Source organism: Oncorhynchus gorbuscha, linkage group LG12, assembly GCF_021184085.1.
Source record: "Oncorhynchus gorbuscha isolate QuinsamMale2020 ecotype Even-year linkage group LG12, OgorEven_v1.0, whole genome shotgun sequence".
Taxonomy (NCBI): Eukaryota; Metazoa; Chordata; class Actinopteri; order Salmoniformes; family Salmonidae; genus Oncorhynchus; species Oncorhynchus gorbuscha.
In genome coordinates, this window is record NC_060184.1 from 64251653 (window position 1) to 64270737 (window position 19085).

The window sequence follows — 19085 nt, forward strand, 5'->3', positions numbered from 1 at the left end:
ATGAGCTTTCTTCCCATTGGGTGAATTTTACTCATTGTACTTGTGCACATGACATTAAAACGTGAAACTTAGAGAGACAGAGACAGAGACAGAGACAGAGACAGAGACAGAGACAGAGACAGAGACAGAGACAGAGACAGAGACAGAGACAGAGACAGAGACAGAGACAGAGACAGAGACAGAGACAGAGACAGAGACAGAGACAGAGACAGAGACAGAGACAGAGACAGAGAGAAAGGGTCGCCTCCCACGCCCCACCTGCCGTTCAAAATAAACAATGCACCCGTTCCTGTTTTGCTAACAGCAAAGGAATGGCCAATGATATCCTCGGATGTTGGGATGTGGTGCCGTCTCCTAGACAAGTTAGTTGCTACAGCAGCATCAGCGACCGACACAGACAAGAGAGATGGAGGACTTTGAAGGTAAGACGTTAAGTAAATAATACATTGAGGAGATAAACAGTTATCTATTTTACTGTTGAATAAATCCTAGGTTTTCAATGCGACTTCTTATTTTGTTGTGTTCATTTTCGGGGATTTTTCAGTGTCGCAGAACTGCAATATTGTCGTTTACCGACCTCTTTCTTTGCGGTGTCTGGCCAAAACAGGGCGGAGTATGACGCTATGGTTAGGGCGTTATCCCAGTATTAGTGGCACTAGTTGTTCGTAATGCATGCTTTTACCTTGTTTTTAATAGTTGAATAGCTGATTACTCTTTGATAGCTCCAAAGCTATTTGATAGCCTTTCATAGGCCACAACGCTTGAAGAAAGGACATGTTGTTTGCTTGGAATGGCAGGCTCGGCAGCCTCATGCTAACCGGCTAGCTAATATTGATGGAATAGCCTAGATCAATATTTATTTTATCTCATAGCCTAAACAATAGCCTAAAAATGGGTATGGCACAACCTAGCTAGCTACATCTAAAATGCTTCTCAGACAGTAAAGCCACTGAAACCATCACCAACAGCCTTGATGCATTGCTAGAATAAAGCACTTATATTACTTAGCCATTCTGACTAATTGTCTAATGCTACTATTTTATGCAATTATTGATGCTATTTTGAACCAGTGCATAATAGTGTTTGTTACTTGAATACATTTTTTGCTTAAACCTGGCACCTCTCGCTTCATATTTATGTCAAATGCTGTTATGATTTAGGCTGCCTGGGTGCCTACCTGATCATTTAAAATAAAATAGAATTTGGTAAAATACTGTAACGACTCTGGGTTTATAATCGCTGTAATCGACTCTGCCGCACTAGCATGCTTTTGCGGCACAGTCGATAGCGCGCCGGACCTCGGGCTCGAAGGTCGACGGTTCGAGACCTGCTCCCTGCTGTTTCATGACAATACATTTCACACAAACAAACAAATAGCGTTGCTATATTCCTGCTTGCCATATATTCTGTTACCCATTAGGCCTAAGCATATTTCTGTCAAGTACTCGTATGCCCCTGGTGGTGTATCCTAGCCAAGGCTACTGTATGACAGCTCTTCATCTTCTCTGCATCCATTCACTTCTGTACAGATGTGGAAGAGGCTCCGCCCTCCAACGAAGAGCTGATCCCCTGTAAAATCTGTGGAAGGAGCTTCTTCACTAAAGTCCTGGTAAGACACACACACACACTATAGCATGTATGTGTATTTTGAGGTTTAAAACTCCCTGTCCCTTTCCTTCTCGCCCTGTAGAAGAAACATACCCCAATCTGTCAGAAAGCAGCAGCTAAGAAGAGGAAGGTGTTTGACTCTGGCAGGCAGAGAGCTGAGGGAACAGAGATCTCCACTATCAAACCTATCAAATCTAAGGTGAGACAACATAACAACACACACACACACACACACACACACACACACACACACACACACACACACACACACACACACACACACACACACACACACACACACACACACACACACACACACACACACACACACACACACACACACACACACACACATACACACAGCTCCAATAACTGTTAGGCCACAGACATGCCAAAACGTGCCTCAGACCACAGTGAAAGAGGCTGTTGAAGGGACCTAGGTTTAAGACAAGGATCCACTCTACTGTGAAACAAGTCCACATATGTTAGCTAGATGTGACCATCAACATTTCTGTTTCCTGATCATTTGTTATACACCTTAAACCACTTATGTATTTCAGTCACACACTTCTACCACCACTGCTAAGACTGTGAAAGTAAGTTGAATAGTCTTTATTTTACGTTGTTTTAACACAACATTGCTGTCTGTATAAGGTATTCAAAAATGTATTGGTCCTTTTGCACTGTAACTTGCTCTATTTTGTCAGAAGCTCTATTTGAAACAGTAGGCTGGTCAGTAGTCTGGTCAGAATATCGACCAATCCAATACTGTCATCTAACATCTGCATGCACCAATCCCCTTCCACTCTTTCCCTAGTCTTTAACAGACAGTTTTTAAATGATCTTTTTTCATACAATTCATTTTCTAAACTAGAAAGGTAATAAATACTAAAAGCTCTCCTGCATTCAGAACTAAGCTGTATGTGCTTGGGCCATCCAAACCAGAGCTATACACTCCTAGACTGGTCCCATATCTGTCTGTATGTGCTTGGGCCATCCAAACCAGAGCTATACACTCCTAGACTGGTCCCATATCTGTCTGTATGTGATTGGGCCATCCAAACCAGAGCTATACACTCCTAGACTGGTCCCATATCTGTCTGTATGTGCTTGGGCCATCCAAACCAGAGCTATACACTCCTAGACTGGTCCCATATCTGTCTGTATGTGCTTGGGCCATCCAAACCAGAGCTATACACTCCTAGACTGGTCCCATATCTGTCTGTATGTGATTGGGCCATCCAAACCAGAGCTATACACTCCTAGACTGGTCCCATATCTGTCTGTATGTGCTTGGGCCATCCAAACCAGAGCTATACACTCCTAGACTGGTCCCATATCTGTCTGTATGTGCTTTAGCTCAACGCTATTGAGTTCTAGCTCTTATTGCTGGTTGTGTAGTCTAAATCTAGGTGATAACAGTAGTCTGATTTAAGAGGAGTAGCTAGATGCTTAGGCTACATCCTATACTCTACTGCTTCTGACAGCTAGCCACGCTGCCTGACATGCATTTTAATGGGAACGGAAAAGGAAAACAATACTGTATTATGTCCTGAACAGCTGTTCCCTCCCTGCTGGCTACCAGAATACTAATTGGCGATGGTGTGTCCTAAATGGTACTCTATTTCCTATATAGTGCACTACTTTTGGGAGGGAACCTAGGTGTGTTCTCCAGTAGTGTCGTTTTCATGGGATAAACCAAATCCCAGGTATATACTGTGGTTAGTTTGGTACGTACTTTATGACATTAATTTCTATTTAGGATTCGAATGCACACTAATGGCACTATTCTCCAGGGCTTGAAAATATGTACTCTTTTAGCACTTAAACATCATGGTAAATGCAATGGTTTGGGACTGTCCTAAATTAGTGCACTAAACCAGAGCATGCAGATATCTGGAGGATAAATAATCCCTTTGAATTGGGACTGGTGAATTGCACTGCACTTAAATGGAGATGACACGTATTGGACGTGCACTTGCAGTGTACTCTGTATAAAACACAGTTTAATCACAGGTGAGGGAAACAAGCATCTGATCTAAGCTGTAACCAGATAGGGTTGATATGAGGTCACTGGGATTGTCATGTGACCAACCGTGAAGTGGTATGACGCTGAACCACTTCTGTCACTAGCGGTCTGTTTCCGATCCCGTGAAGACCTAAAGCCCCGGTATAGAGGGCTTTACATTAGGGCCTGGATGATACCAGTATCACGATACTCGTTAGTATCGTGGCAAGGAAACAAAACACAAAGCTTATTTAACTTCTGTAGGAAAACAGCCCAAAACATGATGTTGTCATTCAAAGTCACGTTTATTTATTTTCCAAGCTATAGCAAACAATATTCTACATACAGTACATTTTTTAAATGACCAAAGAGTTTGGTCTGCTTGGATTCTGGTATTTCACCAGCTTTGGCACGCATTAAGTCATGAACATTCTGATGTCCGACTTCAAACTTATCCTTGTCAATCACAAAGCTTCACAGAAGTGCTTGTAATACATTAATTCTCCCCATTTAAATCATGTTGCTCTGAGCTGTACTTGTCTATTGGCACACATGCTTTGACATTCAGCCCGGGGAACACATATGCTTTGACATTCAGCCCGGGGAACACATATACTTTGACATTCAGCCCGGGGAACACATATGCTTTGACATTCAGCCCGGGGAACACACATGCTTTGACATTGAGCCCGGGGAACACATATGCTTTGACATTGAGCCCGGGGAACACATATGCCATTTCATCCTTTTACTTGACTTTGACAGGTAAATGTTTAAACACCCTTATATTTAGTTAATAAGTTATGGGTTTAAAAATATGCATATCTTTATAACTAACTACAAATCACTAGTAGGCAATCTGTCTTTAGACAAAATAGCCTAATAGGTAGGGAGTTTGAAAGGAGAGAAAGCATGTGATGGTGTGATCACATTGGCTGGTGATGATACATTTACTGCAGTATTATGCCTAATATTTAGCCAATGAATGATGGGTTGATATGAATGAGCTTCTTCAGCTACACATAGCCTATCTTTTCCAGATGAGCCCTTTCGCAATTACACAAGCCTCTCCTCTATTCCTTTTCTCCTGGGTTTTCTCCCAGTTTTTCTAAAGTAATCTGCTAGGATTTCCCCAATTAGATAGGATTACATGTTAGAATTGTGTTTTTCATAACGGAAAAATTAGATTCTGATCTTATGGCTAGGGATAAGGATTTGGTAATCCAATCTCACCTTTTAATCGGGATTAAATGTAGTTTTTGCGTTTTTCTTCACATAAAGGGTAGTGATTAGGACAGAAGGCATCTTGAGAATGACACCAATGATGCTGCCTATAGAAATCTTGTAAACCAGGAAACGGAGAGGGCAGAAAAGATGACTTTTCTAGCTGAAGAACAGATCAAGTTGATAGTGCTCCAACAAAAAGAGACAACTGTGCATTTCTTATTTCAAGCACGCTTGAAAGATGCTGGGGTTGCGTTTTCAGATGATGAAGACTTCTGGTGAGATGGCAAATTTAGTCGAAAAATATTGGAACTTTTTTAAAGTGTTATATTAAAAGTTATGCAAATAAATGAGCTTACAAGTGACATGCAAGCTATTTTGTCTTGGCTATCGTCATGTAGTTCATCATGTGCCAGTTTTTTTTAAAGGTATCTTATTGTTTTTTGGCAAATCGGATGGGATTAAATGTTAGCATTACGTTTTTCAAAACTGGAACATTTGATTCTGATCTTCCTCATAGGGATAAGGATTTAGTTATCCAATTTGACCTTTTGTGTGTTGTTTTTGTGTTTTTCAAATCTCAAAGGTAGTGATTAGGATAATTTTTTTAATCCCCAAAATCTGGATTAGCTTTATCCCACTGGAAGGGTGGATTCAGGGTGTGTTTAGAAAGGTGAAAGGCTCTACAACCAAGAAAGGTGAGAAAGTAAAAATGGTTTTCTTACATCTGAAAACCAAAAGTTCATTATGTTAAATTGACTGCAGTATAGGTATGTGGTCAGTTTTTATATTGAGAACTGTCAAATAAATGCATCGACTTACTTATAAGTGATATGCAGGCTCTTTAATTTTTAATCAAGGTACCTTTTATTCATGTAGTTTACTCATGTTTCCCTATGACAGTGGATAAGTAGTACCTCAACCTGTCCAGTAGATGGCGAGGTGTAGGCCTGTTCAATGCACTGAAAATCTGTATGCTTTTTTTCTTGATATTGTGGTATCTGATACAAATGATTTATATCTCATAATTTTCCGAAAAACTGGCTCAAACAGTCAGATCGATCTGATCCTGGATAGAAAAAAAAGATTACAGAATCCGGCTCATTCTGATCCCCCTATTTATTTATTTTTAACCGGCCCCTGGAGTCACAAAAGCTATAGGCTGCAATATCTTGTTGGATATTTATGTTGAGCATGTTTTGCTACAATTAATCCTGTTTAGATAACTGATTTTGTTTATAGTAGCAGCAGACAGTTATCAGGGATGTTTGCTAGCAGGCAATGTGCATGATATCTAACAAAGCAGAGTGAGGGTAGGAAACGTGGAACAAAATGTTCATCAAGGTCAGATGTTGTATTTCTTGCTGAAACAGCAGATCTGAAGGTTTCTAAAGCACATACAAACTCAAATAAAATGGGGGCATATCCCTTGTTTGTTATATCACAGCAGTTCCACATATTCCAGTGACACAAGTTATTATTATTTATATTATTAGTTATAGTCTTACTACACTGAACAAAAATATAAATGCAACGTGCAACAATTTCGACGATTTTACTGAGTTACAGTTCATATAAGGAAATCAGTCAATTGTTGGTCACAGATACCTTGGCGTGGCTCAGAAAACCAGTCCGTATCTAGTTTGACCACCATTTGCCTCATGCAAATGTATCTCCTTCGTATAGAGTTTATTGTGGCCTGTGGAATGTTGTCCCACTTCTCTTCAATGGCTGTGTGAAGTTGCTGGATATTAGTGGGAACTGGAACATGCTGTCACACATGTCAATCCAGAGCGTCCCACACATGCTCAATGGGTGACATGTCTGGTGAGTATGCAGGTCATGGAAGAACTGGGACATTTTCAACTTTCAAGAATTGTGTTATCATGCTGAAACATGAGGTGATGGTGGACGAATGGCACGACAATTGTCCACAGGATCTCATCACAGTATATCTGTGCATTCAAATTGTCATTGATAAAATGTAATTGCGTTTGCCCACACAACACCGTGCACGCTGTCTGCCATCTGCCCGGTACAGTTGAAACCGGGATTCATCCGAGAAGAGCACACTTCCCCAGCATGCCAGTGGCTGGTCTCAAGACGATCCCGCAGGTGAAGAAGCCAGATGTGGAGGGCTGGCGTCGTTACACGTGGTCTGCGGTTGTTAGGCCGGTTGGATGTACTGCCAAATTCTCTAAAATACATTGGAAGTGGTTTATGGTAGAGAAATTAACATCTTGTGCAACCGCTCTGGTGGACAGTCATGCAGTCAGCATGCTAATTGCATACTCCCTCAACTTGAGACATCTGTGGCATTGTGTTGTTTAACAAAATTGCACATTTTACAGTGGCCTTTTTATTGTCCCCAGCACAAGGTGCACCTGTGTAATGATCATGCTGTTTAATCAGCTTCTTGATATACCACACCTGTCAGGTGGATGGATTATCTTGGCAATAGAGAAATCAACAGGAATTTAAACAAATTTGTGCACAACATTTGAAAGTAGTGCACTTTTTTGTGCGTATGGAACATTTCTGAGATCTTCTATTTCAGCTCGAAACATGGGACCAACACTTTACACCATAGTGCCCTCCAAGCTCGTCATCAAGCTCGAGACCCTGGGTCTCGACCCCGCCCTGTGCAACTGAGTACTGGACTTCCTGACGGGCCGCCCCCAGGTGGTGAGGGTAGGCAACAACATCTCCACCCCGCTGATCCTCAACACTGGGGCCTCACAGGGGTGCGTTCTGAGCCCTCTCATGTACTCCCTGTTCACCCACGACTGCGTGGCCACGCACGCCTCCAACTCAATCATCAAGTTTGCGGACGACACAACAGTGGTAGGCTTGATTACCAACAACGACGAGACGGCCTACAGGGAGGAGGTGAGGGCCCTCGGAGTGTGGTGTCAGGAAAATAACCTCACACTCAACGTCAACAAAACTAAGGAGATGATTGTGGACTTCAGGCAACTGCAGAGGGAACACCTCCCTATCCACATCGATGGAACAGTAGTGGAGAGGGTAGTAAGTTTTAAGTTCCTCGGCGTACACATCACAGACAAACTGAATTGGTCCACCCACACAGACAGCATCGTGAAGAAGGCGCAGCAGCGCCTCTTCAACCTCAGGAGGCTGAAGAAATTCGGCTTGTCACCAAAAGCACTCACAAACTTCTACAGATGCACAATCGAGAGCATCCTGGCGGGCTGTATCACCGCCTGGTACGGCAACTGCTCCGCCCACAACCGTAAGGCTCTCCAGAGGGTAGTGAGGTCTACACAACGCATCACCGGGGGCAAACTACCTGCCCTCCAGGACACCTACACCACTCGATGTCACAGGAAGGCCATAAAGATCATCAAGGACAGCAACCACCCGAGCCACTGCCTGTTCACCCCGCTATCATCCAGAAGGCGAGGTCAGTACAGGTGCATCAAAGCTGGGACCGAGAGACTGAAAAACAGCTTCTATCTCAAGGCCATCAGACTGTTAAACAGCCACCACTAACATTGAGTGGCTGCTGCCAACACACTGACTCAACTCCAGCCACTTTAATAATGGGAATTGATGGGAAATGATGTAAAATATATCACTAGCCACTTTAAACAATGCTACCTAATATAATGTTCCCTACATTATTCATCTCATATGTATACGTATATACTGTACTCTATATCATTACTGCATCCTTATGTAATACATGTATCACTAGCCACTTTAACTATGCCACTTTGTTTACATACTCATCTCATATGTATATACTGCACTCAATACCATCTACTGTATATTGCCTATGCCGCTCTGTACCATCACTCATTCATATATCTTTATGTACATATTCTTTATCCCCTTACACTTGTGTCTATAAGGTAGTAGTTTTGGAATTGTTAGTTAGATTACTTGTTGGTTATTGCTGCATTGTCGGAACTAGAAGCACAAGCATTTAGCTACACTCGCATTAACATCTGCTAACCATGTGTATGTGACAAATAAAATTAGATTTGATTTACATGTTGTGTTTTTTATAATTTTGTTCAGTATATAAAATATATGTGTGTTGACTGTGGTCAGGGCAGGGAATGTATGTGTTTCTTGTCTGTTTTAATGAACAAAATCATGAACTATTGATTTAATTTGCATGGCACAGCCATGTAGCAGCCTATGGACAGTACAGACCAGTAACATAATTAAACTCAAAAATATGCCATTCTATTAGTCACTTAGGACCTGCCTGAACAAATGAATAATGCATTTCTTTGTGATGGTTTCTATTCAATGGACTTATTAAAATAGGCCAGCCACACTCCCACACCCCTACTCCCGCTCGTCCCAGGTGTCGGCATGCGCACAGGAGGTATTAAAGGCTTATGCCAGCAATAATGTGGTAAGAATGAGACTGTTTGAAAGGGTAGCATATAAGCATTGGAAAAAAACAAACAGGTAACATACTGTAAATCCTGTGTGAATGAGGTATTAGAAGCAAGTGAGAGATGTTGCTGTGAGGTTTCTTTCTCTATTCTAAAGTCATTAAAAGGCACCACTTTGGATCCAGTTTCCCTTCATCATTCCAGGCGGATGGGTTACTGAAGTGTGTGTGTGTGTGTGTGTGTGTGTGTGTGTGTGTGTGTGTGTGTGTGTGTGTGTGTGTGTGTGTGTCGTTCCAGCCGGAGCCTCCTAAGAAGCAATCTAACTGGCGCAGGAAACACGAGGACTTCATTGCCACCATCAGAGCTGCCAAGGGCATCACTCAGGTCATGAAGGATGGGGGACCCTTACCCCCTCCTCCACCACCCTCCTACGACCCAGGTAACAACACCCTTACCCCCTCCTCCACCCCTCTCTTACAACCCAGGTAACAAAATCCTTACCCCATCCTACGACCCAGGTAACACAATCTTTACCCCCCTCCTACGACCCAGGTAACAATATCCTTACCCCCTCCTCTAGCCCCTTCCTATGACCCTGGTAACAACACCCTTACCCAGGTAACAAAACACCCTTACTCCCCCTCAGTACGACCCAGGTAACAATATCCTTACCCCCTCCTCTAGCCCCCTCCTATGACCCAGGTAACAACACCCTTACCCAGGTAACAAAACACCCTTACTCCCCCTCAGTACAACCCAGGTAACAACACCCTTACCCAGGTAACAAAACACCCTTACTCCCCCTCAGTGCAACCCAGGTAACAACACCCTTACCCAGGTAACAAAACTCCCTTACTCCCCCTCAGTACGACCCAGGTAACAACACCCTTACCCAGGTAACAAAACACCCGTACTCCCCCTCAGGACGACCCAGGTAACAACACCCTTACTCCCCCCTCAGTACGACCCAGGTAACAAAAACTTTACGCAGGTCATTTTTTGTTTAGAGATTACCTGTCTGACACATAAAATTGGAGATTGAGGTCACTGAACAACATGTATATATATATTTTTTACCTTTATTTAACCACAAAGGGCTCATTGAGTTTTAAAATCTCTTTTTCGAGAGCATCCTGGCCAAGATAGGCAGCACCAAGTCAAAAATGACAGACAAACAACATGAAAAGCTACAAGTAATCTAGTAAAAACCATAGAATTCACAAGAGTATAAAACAGCAAATTAAAAACATTGACAGGTCAGGGAATCAGTCTCAAGATCACTCATCAGTGATTTAAAAATAACAATCGGGACAAGTTCTTCCAGTTTAAAAGTATTTTGTAAGGCGTTCCAAGACGATGACGCAGAGTACATAAAAGCCCTTTTTTTTAACCAAATTCAGTTCTGAAATTTAGAACAGTTAGCAGGATAAAGTCCAGCGAACGAAGCGAGTACCCACCACATTTCTGAAAATAAAAATGCCCAAATAAAAAGGTAGTAAACCCAAAATGGCTTTGTAAATAAAAGCATACCAGTACCAGAGCCTACGAGTGACTAGAGAAGGCCAGCCAACCCTGGTATACAAAGTGCAGTGGTGTGTAAGGTTCTTGAAGTTAAAAATACATCTCAAAGTGCCGTGGTAAAGAGTGGCAATTGATCTCAAACACTGAGCGGAAGCATGCAAAAATAAAATCTCCCCGTAGTCTAGTAAAGACATACATGTAGCTGATACTAGCCTCCTTCTGGCTTCAAAAGGAAAACAGGCCTTATTCCTAAAATAAAATCCCAATTGCAGCGTAAATTGTTTTGTAAGTTGTTGAATATGCAATTTAAAAGAGAGGCCATCATCAATTAAAATTCCAAGATATTTATGAGGTTACAACTTCAATCTCCTTGCCCTGACGGGTAGTAATAGGTTAAAGGTTCAGAGGTCTATTTCTTGCTTTAGAAAACACCATTAGTTTTGTTTTGAGGATAAGCTTCAAGCTGTTTTTTGTCAATGGCTTCAGTGATATCATTTAAAACCTTCATGGCTGCTGTAATTGTGCTATGCTTCTTCCTGAAGTCCGATAGGTACATTGATAAAATAGAGTTAGTAAATAAAAACTCTTTTAGCTGTTCACTTACAAGGGTTTCAAGTATTTTCACCAGGGGTGACAGCTTTGAGTTTGGCCTATAATTATTTAAAATAGTTGGATCTCCCCCTTTTAAAAGTGGCAGGACAAATGCTGATTGAACAGAGATGTAAGTGGTTCAGCTATGAAATCAGCTGCCAGATTTAAAAAGCAGGGATCCAAAAGATCAGGACCTGCAGGTTTTCTCTGATCTAAGGATTTCAGGGCTTTATGTACCACCTGCACTGAGAATGGCTAAAAGCTAAGAGTTTGACCAGCTCTCACTGGTTCATCCACACAGGGTTGTACAGAGATAGAGGACACTGAATCAAACAGCCTACCAGATGATACAAAGTGCTCATTGAAACAATTCAGCATTTCAGTTTTGTCATATATAGCATCAGAGCACTTCAAAACACATGACGGTAATTCATTAACATTACTGTTGCCAGACATAGACTTAATAACCTTCCAAAACTTTCTAGGGTCATTCAGGCCATCAGGCTAAAAAACACAACGCATTGCTGTTGAACCAGCCTTAGTAGCCTCAGGTAAGGGCAGCCAATTGAAGGCTTGATAATCAAACAAAAAAAGCAATCTGTTTATTAAAACAGGCATAAAATATTCAGACTTGGCCTTCCTGAGAAGAAAAGAACACTTGTTTCGTAACTGCCTAAAAATAAGCCAATCAGCATCAGAACATGTTTTCCTTGCTTTAGCCCAGGCTAGATTACGTTTGTGAATAATACAAGACAGCTCAGAAGAAAACTATGGATTATCCCGCCCTTTAACCCTGAACCTGCGGAATGGGGCATGTTTGTTTACTATTTGGAAAAAACCATAATGAAAGAATTTCGAGGCAGTTTCCACGTCAGGAATAAGCTCAATCTTGCTCCAGTCAAAATAAAACAAATCATGAAAGAAAGCCTGCTCATTAAAACACTTCAAATTTCTCTTACGGATAAAACGTGGGTTTGTCTTAGGAACCTTCGTATTTCTAACAGCAACAACAGCACAATGGTCACTTAAATCATTACAAAAAACACCAACCTCAGAATATTTATGTGGAACATTTGTCAATATCAAATCAATCAGGGTAGATTTATCTGGTCATTTAAGATTTGGGCGAGTGTGGGCGAGTTAATCAACTGGGTAAGATTCATAGAATTACAAAACATTTTTAAATCATCAGACACCGGCTTTAACCAACACCAGTTGAGATCACCAATCAAGATCATTTCACTGTAAAGAAGTTTAGACATAAGGTGCGTGAAATATATATATTTTTATATAAGTTTTTACATATATAGCCACACCCCCACCTTTCTTAACTTGATCAGTGCGGTAAACATTGTGACCACTTATGCAAATATCCTTATCAAAAACAGACTTGCTGAGCCAGGTTTCAGAAAACACAATTACACCAGCATCAGTTGATTTTTCCCAAATCCTAACCCCATCAATTTGTGACAACAGGCTGCGTACATTTAAATGGAAAATACCAAAACCAGATCTTGATTTAAAATCAGAGGGGGTTTGGAGACATTGCATATCAGGGCCAGGGTTAGGTTGCACGTTACCTGATATCAACAAAAGAAGAATAACTAGGCACCCCGGTTTAATAACCTTGCATGACTTCTCTTTCTTAAGAGACCTACTGCAAGCGAATTCTACAAGTGAGTTTCCAGACAATACAAAACAGTCATTTAAAACCATTAGACTTTGGTAGTGACACATTCGTACTATTCACACCATGACACAAATACATAATATCTTCATGTGTTTCCAGATTATATCCGGTGACTGTGTTATTGTGTTTGTTTCAGATTATATCCGGTGACTGTGTTATTGTGTTTGTTTCAGATTATATCCGGTGACTGTGTTATTGTGTTTGTTTCAGATTATATCCGGTGACTGTGTTATTGTGTTTGTTCCAGATTATATCCGGTGACTGTGTTATTGTGTTTGTTCCAGATTATATCCGGTGACTGTGTTATTGTGTTTGTTTCAGATTATATCCGGTGACTGTGTTATTGTGTTTGTTTCAGATTATATCCGGTGACTGTGTTATTGTGTTTGTTTCAGATTATATCCGGTGACTGTGTTATTGTGTTTGTTTCAGATTATATCCGGTGACTGTGTTATTGTGTTTGTTTCAGATTATATCCGGTGACTGTTTTATTGTGTTTGTTCCAGATTATATCCGGTGACTGTGTTATTGTGTTTGTTCCAGATTATATCCGGTGACTGTGTTATTGTGTTTGTTTCAGATTATATCCGGTGACTGTGTTATTGTGTTTGTTTCAGATTATATCCGGTGACTGTGTTATTGTGTTTGTTCCAGATTATATCTAGTGATTGTGTTGTTCCAGATTGTATCCCGTGGTTGTGTTGTTCCAGATTGTATCCGGTTATTGTGTTCCAGATTATATCCGGTGATTGTGTTGTTCCAGATTATATCCAGTGTCCATTCTGCGAGCGGCGGTTCAGTGAGAATGCAGCAGACAGACACATGAAATTCTGTAAGGAGCAGCACGCTCGCATGCAGAATAAGGCCAAGGTACCCGGGGTTGTGGATGCCAAGAAAACACCTGCACGCACACAGGTAGGACAGCACGGATGTGTGTGTGGTTGCTTAACGTTTCTTTAAGTGTGTGAGCCATACACTGACAGTAAAGTGCACAGTGAGTGTTGCATAGCATAAAACAAGTGTGTCTGTGTGTGTCTGTGTGTGTCTGTGTGTGTCTGTGTGTGTGTGCGCTCCACAGTTCAAGCCTCCTGCTCCTGTGAAGAAGGCTAACTCTCCTGCTGTGCCCTCTTCCTCCCGTTTACCCCAGAGATCTGTCCTGGGCCAGCCCTCCGGTAACTCACACACGGTGTCTCAAGTCAGATGATGGTGCAGATATTGGTGTAACCCAGGGGTTATTTCACATGCTTGTCTCTATTTCTGCTCAGTCTCTTTAAGAACACTGTCCCTCTGTCTTACAGAGGACAACTCCAAGTAGACCCTGTCTCTTCTGTGCTAGGCCACACTGACTGAAGCAGAATCAACAAAACCTCTTGGGCTGGGCACATCGGCCATTCAGATACAATGTCACTGAATTTAAGCCATTTTGCTGGAGAGATATGACTGAGATGTTTTTAAGTCTACACCCTGTGTTCCTCTCCTCTCCTCTACTCTTGTCCCTATAGGGATTTCATCCAGTAAGGTTCCCTCTGCAGGATCAGTGAGGAGCGCTCCGTCTGGTTACTCTCCTAACCGCAGCGCCACTTCTGGCCTCACTAGTCCACCTTCAGGGTTAGTGCACACACACACCATGCTGACAACACTAACACACATACACACCATGCTCACACTTCTAAAACGGTTCGAATGATGTCTGTGAGTATAACAGAACTCATATGGCAGGCAAAAACCTGAGAGAAATCCAACCAGGAAGTGGGAGATCTGAGCTTTGTAGTTTTTCAAAGCTTGGCCTACCGAATACACAGTGTCTATGGAGTCAAGTTGCACTTAACTCCATTGAGTCAGTGGTCTGGCAGGGTGTCTCAGGCTCGTGTCACACTCCCGACAGAGTTAGCTCTCGTTCCAGTGCTTTTCTTCAGACAATGAACTACTCTGGTTGGAACCTTATTGATGATTTATGTTAAAAACATCCTAAAGATAGATTCCATACATCGTTTGACTTGTTTCTACGATCTGTAACGGAACTTTTCGAGTTTTTGTCTGGACGAAGTGCTCGCGCCTCATGAACTTGCACAATTGGTGGCTGACTAAATACTTTTTTGCCCCACTGTACGTTTAAGACCACCAGTAAAAACTCTTCCCTTCTTTCTCCTCTTCTTCTTCCTCCTCTCCTTCTTCCTCCTCTCCTTCTCCCAGTGTTGGAGGTAAGCCTCGTCCAGTAGGTTCCTATAGCTCTGTGAAAATCTCTCAGACAGCAGGGGGACTCAACAACAGGAAAGCCTACAACACAGACAAATACAACTCCAGGTAGGAAAAGGCCTATATGAGTGTGACTGGGAGATTGTATGTGATGCTTTACTTGTAGTTGAAATGTTAGACAAAATAGAAGTCCAGACAATAAACACTGTCCTCTGGTGGTTGGTGTTGGTATCGCTCAAAGGACCCTCCCCTCTGACCTTCTCCTCCAGTGGGTTTTGAGAAGGAGGCAAGGAGAGAGGACGGAAGGAGTATGCAAATAAGATTCTCCAATAGTGTTGTCCTGCTGTCCACATTTACATGGTGACATCAGTCAATATGTCTTATAGTGGCTTTAGCGGATGACTCAACTCAAACGCCCTTCTGCTCTCTCTTTCTCTCTTTCTCTCTTTCTCTCTCTCTCTCTCTCTCTCTTTCTCTCTCTTTCTCTCTCTCTCTTTCTCTCTCTTTCTCTCTCTCTTTCTCTCTCTCTTTCTCTCTCTCTTTCTCTCTCTCTTTCTCTCTCTCTTTCTCTCTCTCTTTCTCTCTCTCTTTCTCTCTCTCTCTCTCTCTCTTTCTCTCTTTCTCTCTTTCTCTCTTTCTCTCTCTCTCTTTCTCTCTCTCACTGACGTCAGATGTAATGATGTCATTTAGAGTCATTATTAATGCATTAATTTCCTATCTTGCTCTTTCCCCACTCTCTCTTTCTCTCACCCCCTCCTTCTGTGTGTGTGTGTGTTTTATATCTCACTCTCTACTTTTTTCCCCTTCCCTGTCTTTCTCTACTTCAGGAGCGATGGCAAAAGTGAAAACGTGGATAACGGGGGAATGATGACAAAGTTCTGCCACGAGTGTGGAACACAGTACCCTGTAGACTGGGCCAAGTTCTGCTGTGAGTGTGGGGTCCGTAGGATGTGTATTTAAAGGAGGAGAGTGAGGGATAGAGGTGAGAGATGGAGGAGGAGGAGAAGAGAGAGGGAGAGAAAAAGGAGTAGGAGGATAGGGAAAAGGGGAAAGATAGGTGGAGAGGAAGGAAATTAAATTAAAGAAGGGCAATTCACTAGAACCCTGGGCCATGATGCTGTTATGACACTTACCTAGTTAAAATAGTACATGGCAAGCAGGAGTCCCCCCCCCCCTCTCATAATATTGTAAAGTCAGTTTGATATCAGCTCTCATAACTGTTAATGTCATTATTATGACAGTGTTATGTAGGCTTTACTACAGAAGACTCGAGCACATAATTACCCCAAATGTCCACCCTAACCCATTCTTATCCCAACCACTGCCTATGTACCATGATCTACAAGCCCTCTCCAGTATAACCCTAGGTAGAAACACACTCATCCCATCTACTCCCTCCCACCCATTTCTCTGCTGACTCACATATTCAATGTATTACTATTGAAGTGCAATATGATTGACTACTGATTTTACAAAAGGAGTTTAATTCTTGAATGGAATGTGTGACGTGGCAAAGTGGACTCATTCTTTTCATTGAGTCATGAGTAGAATTAATGTTAAGTATTTGGAAAACAATACACATGGGTTTTACAGGACCAGTGTAAGAGCAGGTTGGCCTTTTATTGTTATGAATCTTGTCCTGGAGGCAGAACTGAGGTTGTGTCTACACTTGACAATTTCATGCGACTTCTGCTGTCAGAATACGAAGATCGCATTGAAAAGACGGGTCTAGACGCACAAAAGTCACTTTGTGGCCTAATTGTGTTCACATCTGAAGTGGTCAGGGATGCATTGTGTGTGGATTTCTCCTCAGTCTGGACGCAATCAGGCTACAGAAAGCGCAAACAGTGGGCAACATCATCAGCACTCCTCCACCAAATCCCCAGAAAACGTGTGTTTTGGGACAGAGAGGCACCTTTTCATTATAACGTTGGAGGGAATACGTTCTTAGTGTGAGAGGAACGTATTTTCTGGTCTCAAATGGTAGCCAACTAGCTAATATTTAGAAAAACATTTTTGTTTGGCTAGCGTTTGCAATCCCTTTAGTGTTGCTCACTATCTTGCTGGCTAGCTACAGAGGTTAGCTAGCTAGTTAGCTACAGTAGTTATTATCATATTTCGCCTATACCACCGTTTGTAGAATGCATACTGTCATTTGAATATGGTGTGAAAAAAAGGGAATCCCGACACACTGTGGACACGGCAGACACATTTAAATGTAGGTGTAGACACATGACCTGATCAGAATACAAAAGCTGCATGAACTGTCAAGTCTAGACACGGCCCGAGTGATTTCCCCTTAGGACAGATTGCAATGTCAAAATTGTCTATATTGTAAAAATTCCTGAAACCAAGAATGAGCTTTTTGGTCTTCATTTAGGGTTAGGCATTAGGTTTAGCGGTGTGGTTATGGTGAGGGTAAGGGTTATGTTTAAAATCAGATTTTATGACTGCAGCGCTGCCTCCAGAACAAAATGTATGAAGAAAAAACCCTCCACTCACATGCAGCATAAGAGGTCATTGCTGTTTAAATAGTTGTGGTACAGGTCAGGTTTTTTAAATGATTTTAAAGGCAGCAGTTTCAATACACAGTATAACATTTCTGATACAATTATACGAAACAAGGTGTTAAAATTGACCATCATTCATATACTGCTATTTCCACATACTGTATACAAGGAAATGGGTTCATTTATTTAATCGCTCTGTGTTTGTTTTAACTAAGAAATCAAAATGTATTTTTTTCATGGTTTTGTGAAAGATGTTTTCTGTATCTACCTACATGTGTTCTGTGTTTCCTTCAGTGAGTACGATTACGTGCACACAGTAATGCGACTATTGTGGATAGTCAGATTACCTGATGGCACTCTGATAAATGCAGAAAATCGCCAATCAAAATATCTATGTTCTATCACAGTGACCATGTTAGTTTTGGGAAGCATATTTGATTCGGAGTTCAGACATATAACGTTTGTATGTGAAAACCACTTCTCAAATTCACTTCACTCACATTAAAATGGGAGGCTCGCTGAGCTGGTGCCCAACACGTGCTGATCAAATACACGGCTGGAACACAGATTAAGGTGTTTACATGTCCTAATCATTTGAAAGATTACTCAGAAAACCGTATGCTTACTTAGATTTTGACCGTACGCCGATTTAACATCAGAGTAAGGTGTTTATATTACTACTGCATAGTCTGCCAACTGCAATAGTCTGTTTTAGTATCGAGTTCTTACTGTGCATGTAAACCTACTCTGTGTTAATTTTGAATCACTATTGAATGGGATAATCTGAGATTTATGGTACGGGCCGGTACATGCACTGACCAGTCCTCACCAACATTGACCAGTCCTCACCAACACTGTCCCTACAGGTCACATTCATCCAGTTGCCCAGACCACATCAATGATCTTCAATCATGGTCCTGGACCCCACAGGCTGCGCAAGCTTTTGACCCAGCCCGGCACTAACACACCTGTTTCTACTGTTCTTGATGAGGCTCATGGTGGTTCATTTAGCTGAATCATCGTGTTAGTGTTGGGCAGGAACAAAAGCCTGCACACACTGCTGCCCACCAGTAAGACTGTAAAGACATCTACCCAACTCATGATATGGGTAAATAATAATTTACACTATAAGGAACTCATCTAATTTCATACATATCATTAATGTTATTGTAGTCATCTTTATATTGAGCTGTATCGAAACATCTTCATTTGTGTCATTTTAAAGAACTTGCAAATGACTGTAAAAGCATTATTTAGATTATATGCAATGCTTACCTGAATGGATAGGACATTCCTATGCTGGAAATTGACTGTCGGACTTCCGTCCTGAACATTTAACAATAAACATTTCTAAAGAATCTGCT

General features: G+C 41.7%; 1 protein-coding gene across 4 annotated transcripts; it reads left to right on the forward strand.

The window, feature by feature from the left end:
- Positions 1–296: 296 nt before the first annotated feature.
- Positions 297–19073, forward strand: zc2hc1a (zinc finger, C2HC-type containing 1A). 4 transcript variants are annotated; one of them, XM_046292621.1, is made up of 11 exons: positions 297–422; positions 1530–1609; positions 1691–1807; positions 2169–2204; positions 9511–9652; positions 13779–13930; positions 14094–14187; positions 14518–14623; positions 15209–15319; positions 16039–16139; positions 18588–19073. In XM_046292621.1, exons 1-11 carry the CDS (start codon positions 407–409, stop codon positions 18734–18736), a joined length of 1104 nt encoding a protein of 367 aa, XP_046148577.1. In that variant the 5' UTR covers positions 297–406; the 3' UTR covers positions 18737–19073. The 4 variants fall into 4 exon arrangements, with proteins under 4 accessions (XP_046148577.1, XP_046148579.1, XP_046148578.1 ...); XM_046292623.1 differs by having other exon boundaries at positions 298–422; positions 16039–18731; XM_046292622.1 differs by lacking the exon at positions 2169–2204 and having other exon boundaries at positions 299–422.
- Positions 19074–19085: the final 12 nt, after the last annotated feature.

Coding starts and splice junctions, on each gene's coding strand:
- zc2hc1a (XM_046292621.1), top strand. Junction 13,931..14,093: donor AAACACCTGCACGCACACAG/GTAGGACAGCAC, acceptor TGCGCTCCACAG/TTCAAGCCTCCTGCTCCTGT. Junction 14,624..15,208: donor CTCACTAGTCCACCTTCAGG/GTTAGTGCACAC, acceptor TCCTTCTCCCAG/TGTTGGAGGTAAGCCTCGTC.